The sequence below is a fragment of the Perca flavescens genome, chromosome 18, assembly GCF_004354835.1.
Source record: "Perca flavescens isolate YP-PL-M2 chromosome 18, PFLA_1.0, whole genome shotgun sequence".
Classification (NCBI taxonomy): domain Eukaryota; kingdom Metazoa; phylum Chordata; class Actinopteri; order Perciformes; family Percidae; genus Perca; species Perca flavescens.
The window spans coordinates 28363609-28378703 of NC_041348.1; the positions used below are offsets into that span (position 1 = coordinate 28363609).

At 40.1% G+C, this 15095-nt stretch overlaps 1 protein-coding gene across 1 annotated transcript; it reads right to left on the reverse strand.

The window, feature by feature from the left end:
- Positions 1 to 441: 441 nt before the first annotated feature.
- On the reverse strand, positions 442 to 12128 carry LOC114573715 (uncharacterized). The gene is made up of 10 exons (XM_028606027.1): positions 11955 to 12128; positions 11376 to 11705; positions 6129 to 6386; positions 5944 to 5985; positions 5608 to 5667; positions 2845 to 2937; positions 2718 to 2746; positions 2314 to 2370; positions 2020 to 2088; positions 442 to 874 (listed from the first exon to the last, which is right to left on the reverse strand). The coding sequence occupies exons 1-10, from the start codon at positions 12013 to 12015 to the stop codon at positions 734 to 736; spliced, it is 1140 nt and encodes a 379-aa protein (XP_028461828.1). The 5' UTR covers positions 12016 to 12128; the 3' UTR covers positions 442 to 733.
- Positions 12129 to 15095: the final 2967 nt, after the last annotated feature.

Below are 15095 nucleotides of genomic sequence, written 5' to 3' on the forward strand. Positions count from 1 at the left end.
TAAAACCACCTAATCCAGTCCTTCATCATATAAAATAACGTTAATCTTGTCAACAACAGCATTAATGTTGATAACTGCTATTAATCTGGTAAAAGGGCTATGTAAAAAAATATAAATAAATATTAAATGATCACAAGGATTTCTACTGCAGAAACAATTTTGCTAAATGGCTTCATCCAGTAACACAGGAACATGCAATAAACCAATCAGAGATCATCTCTCATTCCCTTTAAAAGCCAGGCATGTTTGTACCACGGCGCATTGCTATTATGATGGCGGATTTGCACTATAATATTTATATTTGTAATCTTTTGTGTCCCTGTGTGTGTAACAAGCATAGTGTGCGCGCGCTGTGCATAAGCCTAGGCGCATTTGACCAATTTGCGGTTATACAATGAAATGCTGCGCTATTGACTTTAGACAAGGTTTTTGTTGGTCAATGGCGCGATCACTTCCCGCTGCCTCAAGATAGCAATACGCCACGAATTCACCTGAACGCACCTCCCTGTAAGACTAGCAGGCCCATGGGTGCATAGATAGGCGCAGGTGCATTTGCTACTTAAACAACGCGGGCGCTGGACGGGAAATTGACAACTGCGTTGGTCTTAAACTAGCAAAGACGAGTGCATCAGGCTTTGCGCTGCCCCGGGGTGCAAGACAGGTCCTTGGTCTTTTAATAAACTATCAATGTAAATACCTGTACTGCTATGAGCTGTAACTACACTGTGCTGTCTTATTGGTTTGGTTTGTTGATGGTGGCGTAGAGGTCGCTGACATCAGCAGAGGCTGCAGCAGCAGCAGCAGGAAGAGGAGGAGGAGCTTTCACTGTGCTGTAGGTCACTGCATCATCATCATCAGCATCTTTACCCCGAGCCTGGGAAAAGAGAGGGAAACAGCACAACACATGAATGACACAGCAGGACAAGACGCGGCTGTGTTTAGTTGCTTGCTTGTTGCATGGCTATGTGTCTATGTACTAATATGTCTTGCTGTTTCCTGCTGCTCTAGTCTCAAAACATCTAGCCTAAGGACTAGTTGAAAATTAGCTGGCTGGCTAACTGGCACATTTACAGAAATGTTGATTATTAGTATGTGTTCCCATATAAGTGAGTTTAGAATCACAACACAAAGAAAGCTCATCTGTTGACATTTCCGAATGCTTAGCCTACAGTTGCTTAATAAAAGCGAGCTTTCCACACAAACAAAGGTAGCCTACATGTGTTATTAGTATGAGGGAAAAAAAAAAATTAGATTTCAACTGTGTCGGGCTCGGGCCGGTTTCGGACACGGCTCTTTCGGATGCGGGCCGGCCTCGGACAGAAAAATTTGGCCCGATCTGGACTCTAGTCTGTAAATGTTAACCTCTACTAATATGTCTTGCCGTTTCCTGCTGCTCTAATCTCAAAACATCTAGCCTAAGGACTAGTTGAAAATTAGCTGGCTGGCTAAACTGGCATATTTACAGAAATGTTGATTATTAGTACGTATTCCCACATAAATGAGTTTAGAATCACAACACAAAGAAAGCTGAAGGTAACTGACATCTGGCCGATAAAGAGGGACATCTCGGAATTTCCGGTGGCGCCGGAGCAATTCTAGAAGTGGAACGTCGTGGATATAGACTAGTAGCCTAATCCATTTTTGGTTTTAAGTGAAATGTCTCAATAATTATTGGATGTGTTGCCTTTCAACTTAGGTACCCCTCAGGGTGATTTGTAACATTGTTCCTTTCGCAATATTCTGGTGAAAAATGTTAATTTCAATACTTGTAAAACTTTTTAACATCAGCCTCAGCTGATGATGAAGATTACAGTTGCTTAGCATCAGCACGTTAGCAGCATGGATGTGGTTAGCATACTGCAATCAGCTCAAAGCTGCACTGTGCATCTTCACAGAGCCGCTCACATGGCTGTAGCCTCTTGATTCAGTAACATCATCACTATAACCAATCAGACAGCTCACATGGCTGTAGCCTCTTGATTCAGTAACATCATCACTATAACCAATCAGACAGCTGACCTGAGCTCTACTGCTGCTCTTCTTGGTGTGGCTGACGGAGGCGTAGAAAACACCACCTTCAGGATCAGCCTGCACAGAGAAGAAAACATCATGGCTGCTCAGTAACATGTTCGGGCTGGAGTTTAGCTGCAGAATTTGACATCTCTTTTTCTCTCAGAGAGGGAAGTTGGACATTTAGAGCTTCTTAACTGTATCTCATTTTGGGGAACAATTATAGGTCTGTAACAGTGGGTGTAACTCTGTACTGTGTGTGTGTGTGTGTGTGTGTGTGTGTGTGTGTGTGTGTGATCTCACCATGTCCTGACTGGTTTCTGGAGCAGACTGAGTCTCTGCAGGGTTCAAACTCAGTCCCTGGACAAACAAACACAGACTAGTTAAGGTTTTCCATACACATCTATCGATATTTATTATATTATATACTGTGTGCTGTGCTGTAAATGTACATCTACTTCTTCTGATTTTTCCCCGAATGTCCCTCTCAAGCTAAATTCTAAATTTGATATTGGATTGCAAGGTCATTTTGGAGACCTTTGCTGCTGCAACTGGTTTATGTCAATACAACACAGTAAACTGTGTTAACTAATTAATTATGACTTTCAAAATCAGTGTTTGTGGTAGTTCTTCCACAAACACTGATTTTGAAAGTCATAATTAATTAGTAATTAAAACAAATATGATTATTAAGGTTTAGAACTCACAGGGTTTTCATTCGTCAGAATTTTGTTACCTGAAAAGACAAAGGAGTTTGACTTTAGCTTCCACGGTGAAATTCCAGGTTTATTAAAACCCTGTTGTTAAAAAAGTTGAATCTGTGATTGTTCTCACTTTTAGTTTTCTTCCGTCTGATGACTACCACAATGATGATTGCTGCTAAGAGTGCTGTTACTCCCACAGCCATAATGATGTACACCCACCAATCTGGAAGGAGAATACAAACATTTTAGTTGCAGCTTCATGTTGGGTTAAAAATAAAAACTACAATATAACTGCTTTTTGGAAATGTTTTGAAACATACTTTGGAAGTTAATCTGTTTCTGTTGGTAGAAATCTGCATCTCTTAGTTAACACACCTCACATCATGTCTACATCGACTGATCTTTGAATCTCGTTCATAATTGTATCTTTAAAAAGGTCCCATGGCATGGTGCTCTTTGGATGCTTTTATATAGAACTTAGTGGTCCACTAATACTGTATCTGAAGTCTCTTTTATATAGACCTTAGTGGTCCCCTAATACTGTATCTGAAGTCTCTTTTATATAGACCTTAGTGGTCCCCTAATACTGTATCTGAAGTCTCTTTTATATAGACCTTAGTGGTCCCCTAATACTGTATCTGAAGTCTCTTTTATATAGACCTTAGTGGTCCCCTAATACTGTATCTGAAGTCTCTTTTATATAGACCTTAGTGGTCCCCTGAAATTCAGCCTTGGTGCAGAACTACAGCCACTAGAGCCAGTCCCACAATGAGCTTTCCTCAGGATGTGCCATTTCTGTGTCTGTAGCTATTGAGGAGGAGAGAGGGTGGGGGTGTGGCCTTGACCAACTGCCACTTTGCTTGTTTGAAAGCCATGATGTCTCTCTCTCTCTCATGGGTGGGCCAAATTCTCTGGGCGGGCAAAGCAGAGAAAGAGGAGGTAACCTTGCTCCTTGTGACCTCATAAAGAGAAGATTCCTGATTGGTCCATCTGAGCTTTCATTTTCTCAAAGGCAGAGCAGGATACCCAGGGCTCTGTTTAGACCTATCACCATTTCTAGCCACTGGGGGACCATAGGCAGGCTGGGGGAACTCATATTAATGTTAAAAAAAACCTCATAAAGTGAAATTGTCATGCCATGGGACCTTTAAGCAATTTAACCATCTAATGAACCCGTTGCTACATTGTCTTGTTTGTGGTTTGAGAAAATTCACCAACCTCTAATTTTTTTCTTTTTAAATGTATATATTATACTCAATGGATTGTTTGTATGCATATCTTCTCATCTTATTATCCTCGATGCTTTGGCAATATTGTTATTTCTGACATACATGCCAATAAAGCAATTTGAAGAGAGAGAGAGAGAGAGAGAGAGAGAGAGAGAGAGAGAGAGAGAGAGAGAGAGAGAGAGAGAGAGAGAGAGAGAGAGAGAGAGAGAGAGAGAGAGAGACCATAAACACTATGTAATAAAGCTCGGAGAGCTTTGTATGCAATCAAATGCAAATTTGGAACAAATATCCCCGCAAGAATTTGGCTTAAAATCTACAATTTTCTGATAACACCAATAACGCTTTATGGAGGCGAAGTTTAGGGCCCGATTTCGAAACCAGAATTTAAAAACTGGGATAAAACTCCCACTGAAAAATTACAATTGGAATTCTGTAAAATGATTCTAAAAGTTCGCCCAAACACCCCAAACAATGCATGCAGAGCAGAACTCAGTATATTCCCTCTGAAAATTATAATCCAAAAAAGAATTTTTTTGGCAGCATTTAAATCAAGCTGATAAAAATTCCATGGCATACAAAGCTCTCCTGAGCAACCAGCAGGGTTCAGATGTCCACCCCCTCGACCAGCTGGCTCACAGGTACACTGAGCTAAACACAGTCAGTAGTAGACAGACAGGTAGAGAGAGAGACAGATACACTGAGCCTCAGAGCCGCCACAGACACAATCCTCAGTCCTCAATAAAAAGATTTGAAACTAAATTAAAAAGACGAGTATACAGATCAATGGCAAAATGAAAATAAAATACAACACAAACTCCTCTGTTATCAATACCTGAACAGAGATATCCAACTGGCCGAATATCTCAAAACAAAAAATCCAAAAGAAATACGAATTTTAACAAAATACAGAGTCGGTGACCATAAGCTGGAAATTGAAAGAGGTCGACATTTAAAAGTGTGGAGACCACGAGTCTGTACATACTGCCACCAGGATATCCAAACAGAATTACATTTCCTATGTACATGTCCCAAATACGAAGGCTTAAGAACCAAATATTTCCAAAACTTTTAAAAACATACCAGGCTTCACTACCTCCACGGAGGACAACAAGCTTCCTTTTTTATTAGGGGAAGATAAAAACACGGCATGGCTAGCAGCTAAATATGTCTTCTTCTGCCACAATACAAGGCAAAATAAATAGAAAATTGTATGTATATATATATATATATATATATATATATATATATATATATATATATATATATATATATATATATATATATATATATATATATATATATATAAAATCATTTTTATTTTTCTATTATTTTATTTATTTGTATTCTTTTTTATATATATTATTGTTTCAACGTACCCTTTGAGGGACATGCACAGAATGTGTTTAGTATCTGCATTTATATCATAATTATCCTGTATACTAGTATTATTACATCAGATGTATTTACTCCTTGTTGTTGTGTATATGTATGTTTGTTCTTATGCTTTGGCAACACAGATGTATTTTTTGTCATGCCAAGAAAGCAACATGAAATTGAAAATTAACACACACAGAGAGAGAGAGAGAGAGAGAGAGAGAGAGAGAGAGAGAGAGAGAGAGAGAGAGAGAGAGAGAGAGAGAGAGAGAGAGAGAGAGAGAGACTACCTTGTTTTGATAGAGTGTCATTTGCAGATGATGTATTGTCTTTTCCCACTGTTGTGCTTCCTTTTGATTGTTTGGAATATATGAAATGACAAAACACAACAAATGGTGATGAAATACCTCACGTTTACTATCTGACGAAACTAAACAAGAAAGAATAATCATCTTAAAAGTTAAAATTCATAAAATAAAACCCACACGCTCCTTAGATTCACTCTGCACACACACACACACACACTCACATCCGCTGAGAGAGAGAGAGAGAGAGAGAGAGAGAGAGAGAGAGAGAGAGAGAGAGAGAGAGAGAGAGAGAGAGAGAGAGAATGATGTAGTAACTACCTGATGGTGTTGGTGTGTTATCTGTTCCCACTGTTGTGCTTCCTTTTGATTTTGTTATAAAACAACAAAACACAACAAATGCTGATGAAATACTTCATATTTACTATCTGTACTATCTGAAGAGAATAAACAAGAAATAATAATCATCTTAAAAGTTAAAATACATCAAATAAAACCAACTGTACCTGGTTTCTTACAAGAGGACTGGGGGCCGACAGTACACAGCAGCGTGTTTCCATTCTTCTGATCTGTCACCTTACACTTCAGTAACTTCTGATTAAGATGAGGAGGAAATGACACACTAGCTGAACAGGTAAGAGGTGTTATCTCCACGACATTCTCATTCCCCTCATACAGCCACTTCACTGTGTGATCACACCCAGCAGATGTCAACATAGAGCAGATCAAGGTGACTGTATCATCAGTGTTCTTCTGTTCTTCCACTGGTGAAGATGGAGATATTGAGAGAGAAAGACAACAAGAGTTAAATTAACTTTGTCGAATGTTGCGCTCAATTATTGAATGTTCATTTGTGTTTTCATTTAATGTTGAGCAAAATTCATTTGGGATTCATTTGCCGCTGGTCAGGGCTCCTTTGATGGAGATGAAAAGAGTTATGAGTAATGGGAGGTGAAATCTTGGGTCACCTTCGTTTGGAAGGGTTAAAAGGACACTATTTTAACAGAGCCCACTACTGAAGACGCAGATGAGCTGCAAGAGGATGAGAGAAAGAACGCCGACACCTATGCTGAACTCGTTCAGTTTCTGGACAATAAAAGTTTGTCGCTGGTGATGCGTGAGGAAGCCGATGACGAGCGGGAAGCCCTAGAGACGTTAAGAGACAACTATCAAGGTAAAGGAAAGCCACGCATTATAAGCCTCTATACCGAACTGACTTCACTTGTTATACCGAATTCCATATTCACCTACATGATAGACTATATTATTTGCACACGGTAAATAATGGTGAGGACAATGAATGTGGTGATAAATGCAAGGGTTGTCATGCTATGCAGACATGGCATGAGATACAGGGGCACTGTAATTACGATGACATTCAGAAGTTACCAGATGTTGTGGATGGTATGAAAATTAAAAGTTCAAACAAACTTCTACATTGTGAAGTGTGCACTCAGGGGTAAGTATTACCAGACCAGAAATAGAGACCCTGATGTGAGGGCTAAAACCCCTCTAGAGATAGTACACACAGACTTGGCAGGACCAATTCACCCACAGTCTAGAGATGGGTACAGATATGCACTTTCATTTACTGATGATTTTGTGTTCTTAAAAGAACAAAAGTGACACAGTCCTAGCTACAGAGAAGTTTCTAGCTGACACAGCCCCTTACGGCAAGGTGAAATGCATCAGATCTGATAATGGTACTGAATTCGCAGGAAAAGGGTACCAGACGTTGCTCATTAAAAATGCAATCAGACATCAAACATCAGCACCTTACTCTCCTCGCCAAAATGGGACTGCTGAGTGCAATTGGCGCACACTTTTTGACATGGCAAGGTGCATGCTAATTGAAAGTGGTTTGCCAAAACAACTGTGGACTTATGTAGTCCAGACCAGGGACGTCACTAGGATTGAAAGACAGGGGGGGGCTTAGCCCCCAGACTATGCAAAACTTTACCTTGTAAAATCTTACTTACAAATGTTATTCTAATGTTAGCTTTTAGATACTTCAAAGCTGCATGGGGGGGGGAACATACTTAGGCCAGACCTGCTGAGTCTGATATTTTTGTTGCAATAAAGTTACGAGAGACTGAAAATTGCAAAAAAAAATGCATGTATGTTCATGTAGAGCCTAGCCTACAAAATCTACATACTGTATAACATAATGTAGAAAGTTAAGTTGGTCATATATATATATAATAAATATAAAATAATTTAGTTTAGGCTATGCCTTAGTGCCTAGACCTGCCAACAAATGCCTGTTTAGGAAGAAAACAAAACGCCTCACATTTTCTTAGCCCTGTAGACCAGTGGTTCTCAAACTTTTAGACATCAAGGACCCCTAAACTGAAATGCCGATTAGACCACAAACCCCCATTTGATTAGATTTTGTCCAGGGGTCTCCATTTGATAAGATTTTTTGCTTTTAGATGTTTTATTACAGAAAGTCTATGAAACATGTGTTAATTATGGATGGAATTATAGTGAAAATAAGTTATTTCACTTTTTGCTGGGGACCCCCTCAAGGACCCCTGGGGGTCCCTGGACCCCACTTTGAGAACCATTGCTGCAGACCACTAACATAACTTACCTCAATCAAGCCAATTTCCTCAGAATCAGCTGCCCTGCCAAACTCCTGTTTCTCTCTCTCTGTCTCCCTCTCTCTCTTTCTCCCTCTCAAAATATCGTCCAGTATCCATCTGCTCAATAAATTGAAGGATATAACAGTACAATAGCATTAACAGTGAAACTATAACATTTAGTTTTCAGTGACAACATTCTGTGGGGACTGTTAATACTATAGAGATAGCATGCTATATTAATGGCAAAGAATAGAGAACTTCGGATAACTAGCTAGGTTAATTAGGTATTTCTTGTATTTCACTCTAGCTAGACTATTGTTTACAATAGTCAGCTAAAACATCCCTTTATCTTTACCTCAAGTAAACGTAGCTAAAATTAAGCAAGTAAAAGTCATTAACAACAACTTACAATTTCACTCTGTAGCCTATCACTAACTGTGTGCAGTAGCAAGTTCAGACCAACAAAAAAAAAAGACACCAACGAGACGGGACGGTGTAGCCTATCATCTTCAGAGCCATCGACTCTTTGTACTTCTGTTTAACTTTCGAATTTCCGTATTTTTTTGTAGCTGGATATATTATTTGTTGTTTCGAAATATGAATTTGGATAACGTTAGCTGTAGTGAGAGGCTTGCTACAGTTGCATTTCGAGTGATAAATCGGCGAAAACAACGTTTTATTTCTCGGATTTCCTGCTTTGTTTTAATGCCGCCAGGCGCTCTCTCTCTCTTCAGTCCCTCTCTACCTCGCTCGTCCACATACCGTTACGTGCACGCGGGCTCGTCGAGCCTCCGACTCGGCCTTTTCCACCAGCTGACAGTTCGTGAAATATAAACAAAACAGACTGACTGCAGTGCACGACGACACAAACAGATTAATGGTGAAGGAAGATTGATTCAAATTAGTGAGTGATACAGAGTGCATTGTAAAAAAAAAAAAAAAAAAAAAAAAAAAGAGAAAAAAATATATATTATTTTTCTTATTATTTGGTGGGGCTTAGGAACATTTTGGGGTAGCTTCAGCCCCCCTAAAACAGGCCTAACGACGTCCCTGAGTCCAGACTGCTGTAGTGGTTAGGAATAGGTGTTTTAATAAACGCACAGGGCAGACACCAAGACACCAGCGAAAACTTGATCCGAGGTGTGAAAAGTGGGTTTTTAATCGGGTACGACAAAAAAAGTCTGCAACAAGAGTGCAGAAGCACAGACTGGTAGAGTTCGTAGCCAAGTCAAGTGTAGAACGACAGACAGACTAGTTTTACACCTGAGGATGATGACTTCATCCAGCACAGGTCCAGAAGTCCTGGGGTCTCATTTATAAACGTGGCGTACGCACAAAACGGGGCTGAAAACGTGCGTACGCCACATCCCACGCAAAGGTTGTGATTTATAAAAAACAAACTTGACGGGAGAATGTGCGGTCCTCCACGCAAACTCTGACCCATGCGTACGCACATTATGGAGACAAAATAGGAATTGGCGACGCAGATGGTGAGGTGGTGAACTGAAGTCAGACTGCAAAAAGTAAATGGGAATAACTATAAGAGTAGAACAAATAAAAATATTGATGCCTGGCACATTTTTTCACTCCATATCATCCACGTTGCCATGAAGATTAAATCCAGCAGTGTTATTTGCGCTTGTAGGGTTAGGGATACCACTAGTTGTTGCTGTGATTTTAGCAAGGTGTTAACAATCAAAAATTGTTGTAGACTAAACATAGAAATACTGCGGTGAACCCGTGCGTAATGCTGCATGATGGCACTGCTGGCACTGCAGGAGGACTGGAATGGAAGAATCAGGAGAAATAGAGACTTCAGGGACCATGACGATGACTGGCTCATATGCCGATTTAAATTCCCTAATGTAGCTGTAATAGTAATATAGCTGTGCTCTTGGATCTATGTACTGAATTGGGTCCAGTAGAGAGGGCAACGCGCCGGAACCATGTCATATCCCGGTCCAAATACAGGTTCTCGCCACTCTGGGGGAAACCGGCTGTTTCCAGAAAGAAATGTCAGACAGCTAAGTGTTTTTTTAAATAAATATTATATATAATCTTCAACTTTATCACTAAGGCTCGTTTGGATATAATATATAGTTCTGTTAAATCTTATTATATACACACTTCTGGTATATCGAAGCTGTCCCCGAGTGCCGTAATGCCTGCTGATTTGGAAGATTTTATTATTAAAAGGTAGTCTATAGATCCGGTTTCCATACGCTGTGCGACAACAGGCCAAAATTGGCAGCAACTCCCGAGCGTCTGAGAGGATTTTTAAAGGTTTGTTTGTTTTCTCCGCCAGTCGTCATGATTCGGCATGTTTCGGTGTAACGAAAGAACTGCCAGGGTCATTAACCTACTGATCAGCATTCACGAGTTGCTTTACATTGACTATTTATGGTTAAAAATGGGCGTGTACAGGGCGGGAAAAGAGGCTGATCCACGTACACACACTTGTAGTCGGCTATCGGGAGGGGATTACATATCGGCTTCTTGAGCCGTGTGTCGCCAATGCGCACATCGGTTTAAATGATGTTTTTATATTTTTTATTTGTTCTCATGATCGCTTCCACTGCCAGGGTTGCAACTGGAATAACAGGCTAAAGCAACGACAGTTTATGGAAAGGAAAAGTGTAATTATGGTCAGATCTTGGTCCTGACTGATGAGGAAGTGATATTGATAAGTAATTTACGCATCTACAGCGTCGGCTTTTTTTTTTTTTTTTTTTTTATATTTATTGCCAGCTTTCCTTCCTGTTTTAGGAAGCAGCGACTGTATTGCGTTTTCCCTGGAAAACCGAGTCTGTGTTCTTCATATTTATGGAGAATTATACATTTGCTCTTCTTATATAGAACATGTGGCTCTGGTAGATATTTGCGGGTTGCGCAAACACCGATGAACACCACGAGCCACCTGTCTGTGGGCGTGGTTAATAAAAGTCCACCTGCACCCAGCTGATTACAGTTGCATTGTGAGTGCCATGAGATCGTCTCTCGTCTCTTCCTTTTTTCCTCCATGTTCGGTGCTAAGTAAATGGGGATCACGACGGGTAGCCGCTGTAACATGCTGCACTGCCAACAAACTTCATCACTGTAATCATAATTATTGTCATGTTTCAGTATATTGTTCTAACAAAAAGAAAACAATATGATGTAAATACTCACTGTCGACGACAGACAGATGCACCACAGACTCTGGACCTTGTCGTCCTGATTTGTAGAACTGTCTGCAGGTGTAACGACTAACATCATCAGGTGTGACCTTCTTTATGACCAGAGAACAGTTCTTTGTAACACTCAGTCTGTCTGATTTGGCTTTGGGAATCACAGCTTTAATCTTCCCAAGCTCTATCAGCGCTACTGCTGCTCCCCCTTTACGACTAGAAAGCCAAGTGGTGCTACTACACTTGTCCTGAATTATCCGATTTTCACAAGGCAGAGTGACTTCATCTCCTGCTCTGACAGTGATGTAGAGGGGTTTTTGTCCAGCTACTTCTGTTGAAGATTAGAAGAAAAATAACTGAGATAAGAATTTGACATTTATGTTCATAGTTAGGCTATGTTTGAGGATGATTATTACAAAAAAACAACAAACATCAGCAAATGCCCCTCATACAGAAATCCACTCGACACACCATGTTGAAAACAAACAGCAAACTTGGCCGTCTCACTTAAATCAATGTAAGTTATTCAAATACTATCATTAACACTTCATTTAGTCATGTATGTGTTTTGGGTCCTTACCTGTAAACTGAAGCAGCAGAATCACAAATAAAGTTATTTGAATCGGTCTGAATTCAGCCATCGTGCCTCTCCGTCTCTCTCTCTTGTTCTCTGTCAACGTTTCTGACTTCTTTCAGTGTTGCCAGATCTTGCGAGACAAATAAGCAACCAGGCCTGTGAAAACAAGCCCGAAACAAGCGACTTTTTCTACGGACCCCCCCGCCCCCCAGGTTCCGGGAAGAGAAAAAAAGAAAAAAAAACTGTGTGCACGGTTTTCCAATCCGTGGGGACGGATTTTAAACAGATTGTCAATTTACATCCATGTTAACAGATTGGTAAACTGTGCGCAGTTTTGCAAAACTGCACACACAATAGTTTATTTATTTCTCTCCCCCCCACCCCCTACCCCAGGGCTTCACGACAATGATCACAAGACTTAGTTAAACCACCTTTTAACATTATTTAACATTAGAAAACTGATGGGATATCAAATATAGACTGATGTACCAAGTACATTATATACACAGTAAACCTCTGATAATTTAAATTTGCACACACAAATAAATATCATCCTGAATTCACAAATTCGTTATTTATTATGGCAGGAACTGCAGAAGATCCCATTTTTTTAATTTTTTTAATTTTTATCTTTTATTTTGAACATGTAAATACAATAGGCTACAACATCCAAAGAAAATAGTAATGTAAAAAAAGAAACTTCAAAATTTCCAGTACTTAAAGACCTCTATTTACACATTCATTTTTAATAACTATAACCCAGAAACAGGAGGAATTATTGATAATTTTAGTGTGCAGCAATAAAGTGGCTCCTGCTCTGATAAACAAATGAGTGCGTTAGAAAAGACTAAAATAAACTAAACTGGTTTAAAAACCATTCCAGTCCAAACCATTTGAACAGGTGAGGATGAGGCTTGGTCTAAAACAGTTTTCTTAAGACTCATAACACTTTAGCCTCATATATATGAAGAATAACACCACCATTATCTTTCTAATCACTCACTGACTGAAAATATATTGCCCTGCTCTGCCTCTGATTGGCTAGTACTTGTTGCCATCTGGGTCAGAGCCAATTAGAAGCAGGATGTGGGTGGGAACAAACTGCTGTCTCCTGTGTGTATGGGGAAAGGGGAGGGACAGAAGGAACAGGCAAGACAAACGCCTACGTTTAAATAACATATAGAAAAGATCTGCTTGACAACTTATTATGGAGCTGGGAACAAGCCCAAATAAGCAACTACACTTTAGAAACAAGCCCAAAAAACCACGACCCGCGACTACTAATATTTGTAAGAGACTTTACAGAAAAACAAGCCCAAAGTCGCTTATAAGAAGCGGACTTGGCAACGCTGACTTCTTGAGGTGAGACACAGCGGTTACTTCCCCTTTTGTGTAAGTGCCACTTCCTTATAGTGACTGAATCTTTTTTTCTCATTCTGTCATTTCCACACAGTCTTCTTTCATCTAATACTTGGTTCTCAGTTACATTTGTGACAATGATGTTTAGGATACCTTAAAGGCCCATGGCATGAAAATGTCACTTTATGAGGTTTTTTAACATTAATATGAGTTCCCCCAGCCTGCCTATGGTCCCCCAGTGGCTAGAAATGGTGATAGGTCTAAACAGAGCCCTGGGTATCCTGCTCTGCCTTTGAGAAAATGAAAGCTCAGATGGACCATCAGGAATCTTCTCCTTATAAGGTCACAAGGAGCAAGGTTACCTCCCCTTTCTCTGCTTGCCCAGAGAATTTCAAACGAGCTAAGTGGCAGTTGGTCAAGGCCACTTGACCCACTGGGGACCACTAAGGTCTATATAAAAGAGACTTCAGATACAGTATTAGGGGACCACTAAGGTCTATATAAAAGCATCCAAAGAGCACCTTGTCATGGGACCTTTGAAAAAACAAGGCGTTCTGAGGAAGTTGAGTTGCAAACGCAATTGTGCAACGATGTCCTTAAAATACAGAGCAAAAGTTTCGCATTGACGACACATAAATGCAGAAATTAGTCAAACTGCTCGCCCACCAAAATTTGACACCTACAATACGCCCATAGAGGGAAAATGATGATGTTTTAGTGGTTTGTTGGTTGCACTTTGCAGCTTAGTGGTATTTTCTAAGAACTGAAGAGGAAGTGTTTTGGTTAGAATGTGGTTAACACCAGCAGCAGAGCTCTGCAGGTTTTACCTTCTGATGATGATGACCAAGTAAGGCTCTCAGGCACTGAGATGGCACAGGGGGGACCAATAATCAGTCGGGGGGGGCAGGGGGCATTTTATCAGAATACAGCATAGAAAATCTGCTTGTAATATAGGAAATATTGGGTAGGATTGAACTCAATGTAATTCTCCTACATAAAACATCACATTTATTTTTAGTTTCACTTATTTTCTTTTTAATGTGCTGATATTATGCTTTTTTGCATTTTCCCTTTCTTTTATTGTGTTATATATCTTTTTTTGTGCATGTTATAGTTTTACAAAGTGAAAAAGCCCAAAGTCCACCTCAAAGGGCCTTACCATCTCCAACAGAAAACACTGTTCACCAACTGCTCCAAACAGCTCTATTGTAGTCCAGCCTTTACTTCAGAGACCAACGTGGTCACTTTGGAACACACGTTATAATGCTCATCTAGCTGCTAGCGTGGCACGCCCTCATACTTTACTTCTGACTGGCTAGTAGTCCTTACCTAGGTACTGTCAGGACACGCCCTCATACTCTGCTTCTGACTGGCTAGTAGTCCTTACCTAGGTACTGTCAGGGCACGCCCTCATACTCTGCTTCTGACTGGCTAGTAGTCCTTACCTAGGTACTGTCAGGGCACGCCCTCATACTCTGCTTCTGACTGGCTAGTAGTCCTTACCTAGGTACTGCGCATGTGCAAATCCCAACAAAGATGGAATAGAAGTGAGATATCTCACTCTGTAGCTAAAACAGAGAGCTCAACACACAGGGTGAAAAGAGGAGCTGCAGCAATGTGCAGTACAACAAAAATATGGTGTTTTTTGAAAATTAAACCATGTAAACCTATTCTGGTACAACATATAAATACAATTATGAACCTGAAAATGTGCATAATATGAGCACTTTAAACAAATTGTATATTTAAATACAACACACATTTACTATAGGCTCAGTTTGCCAC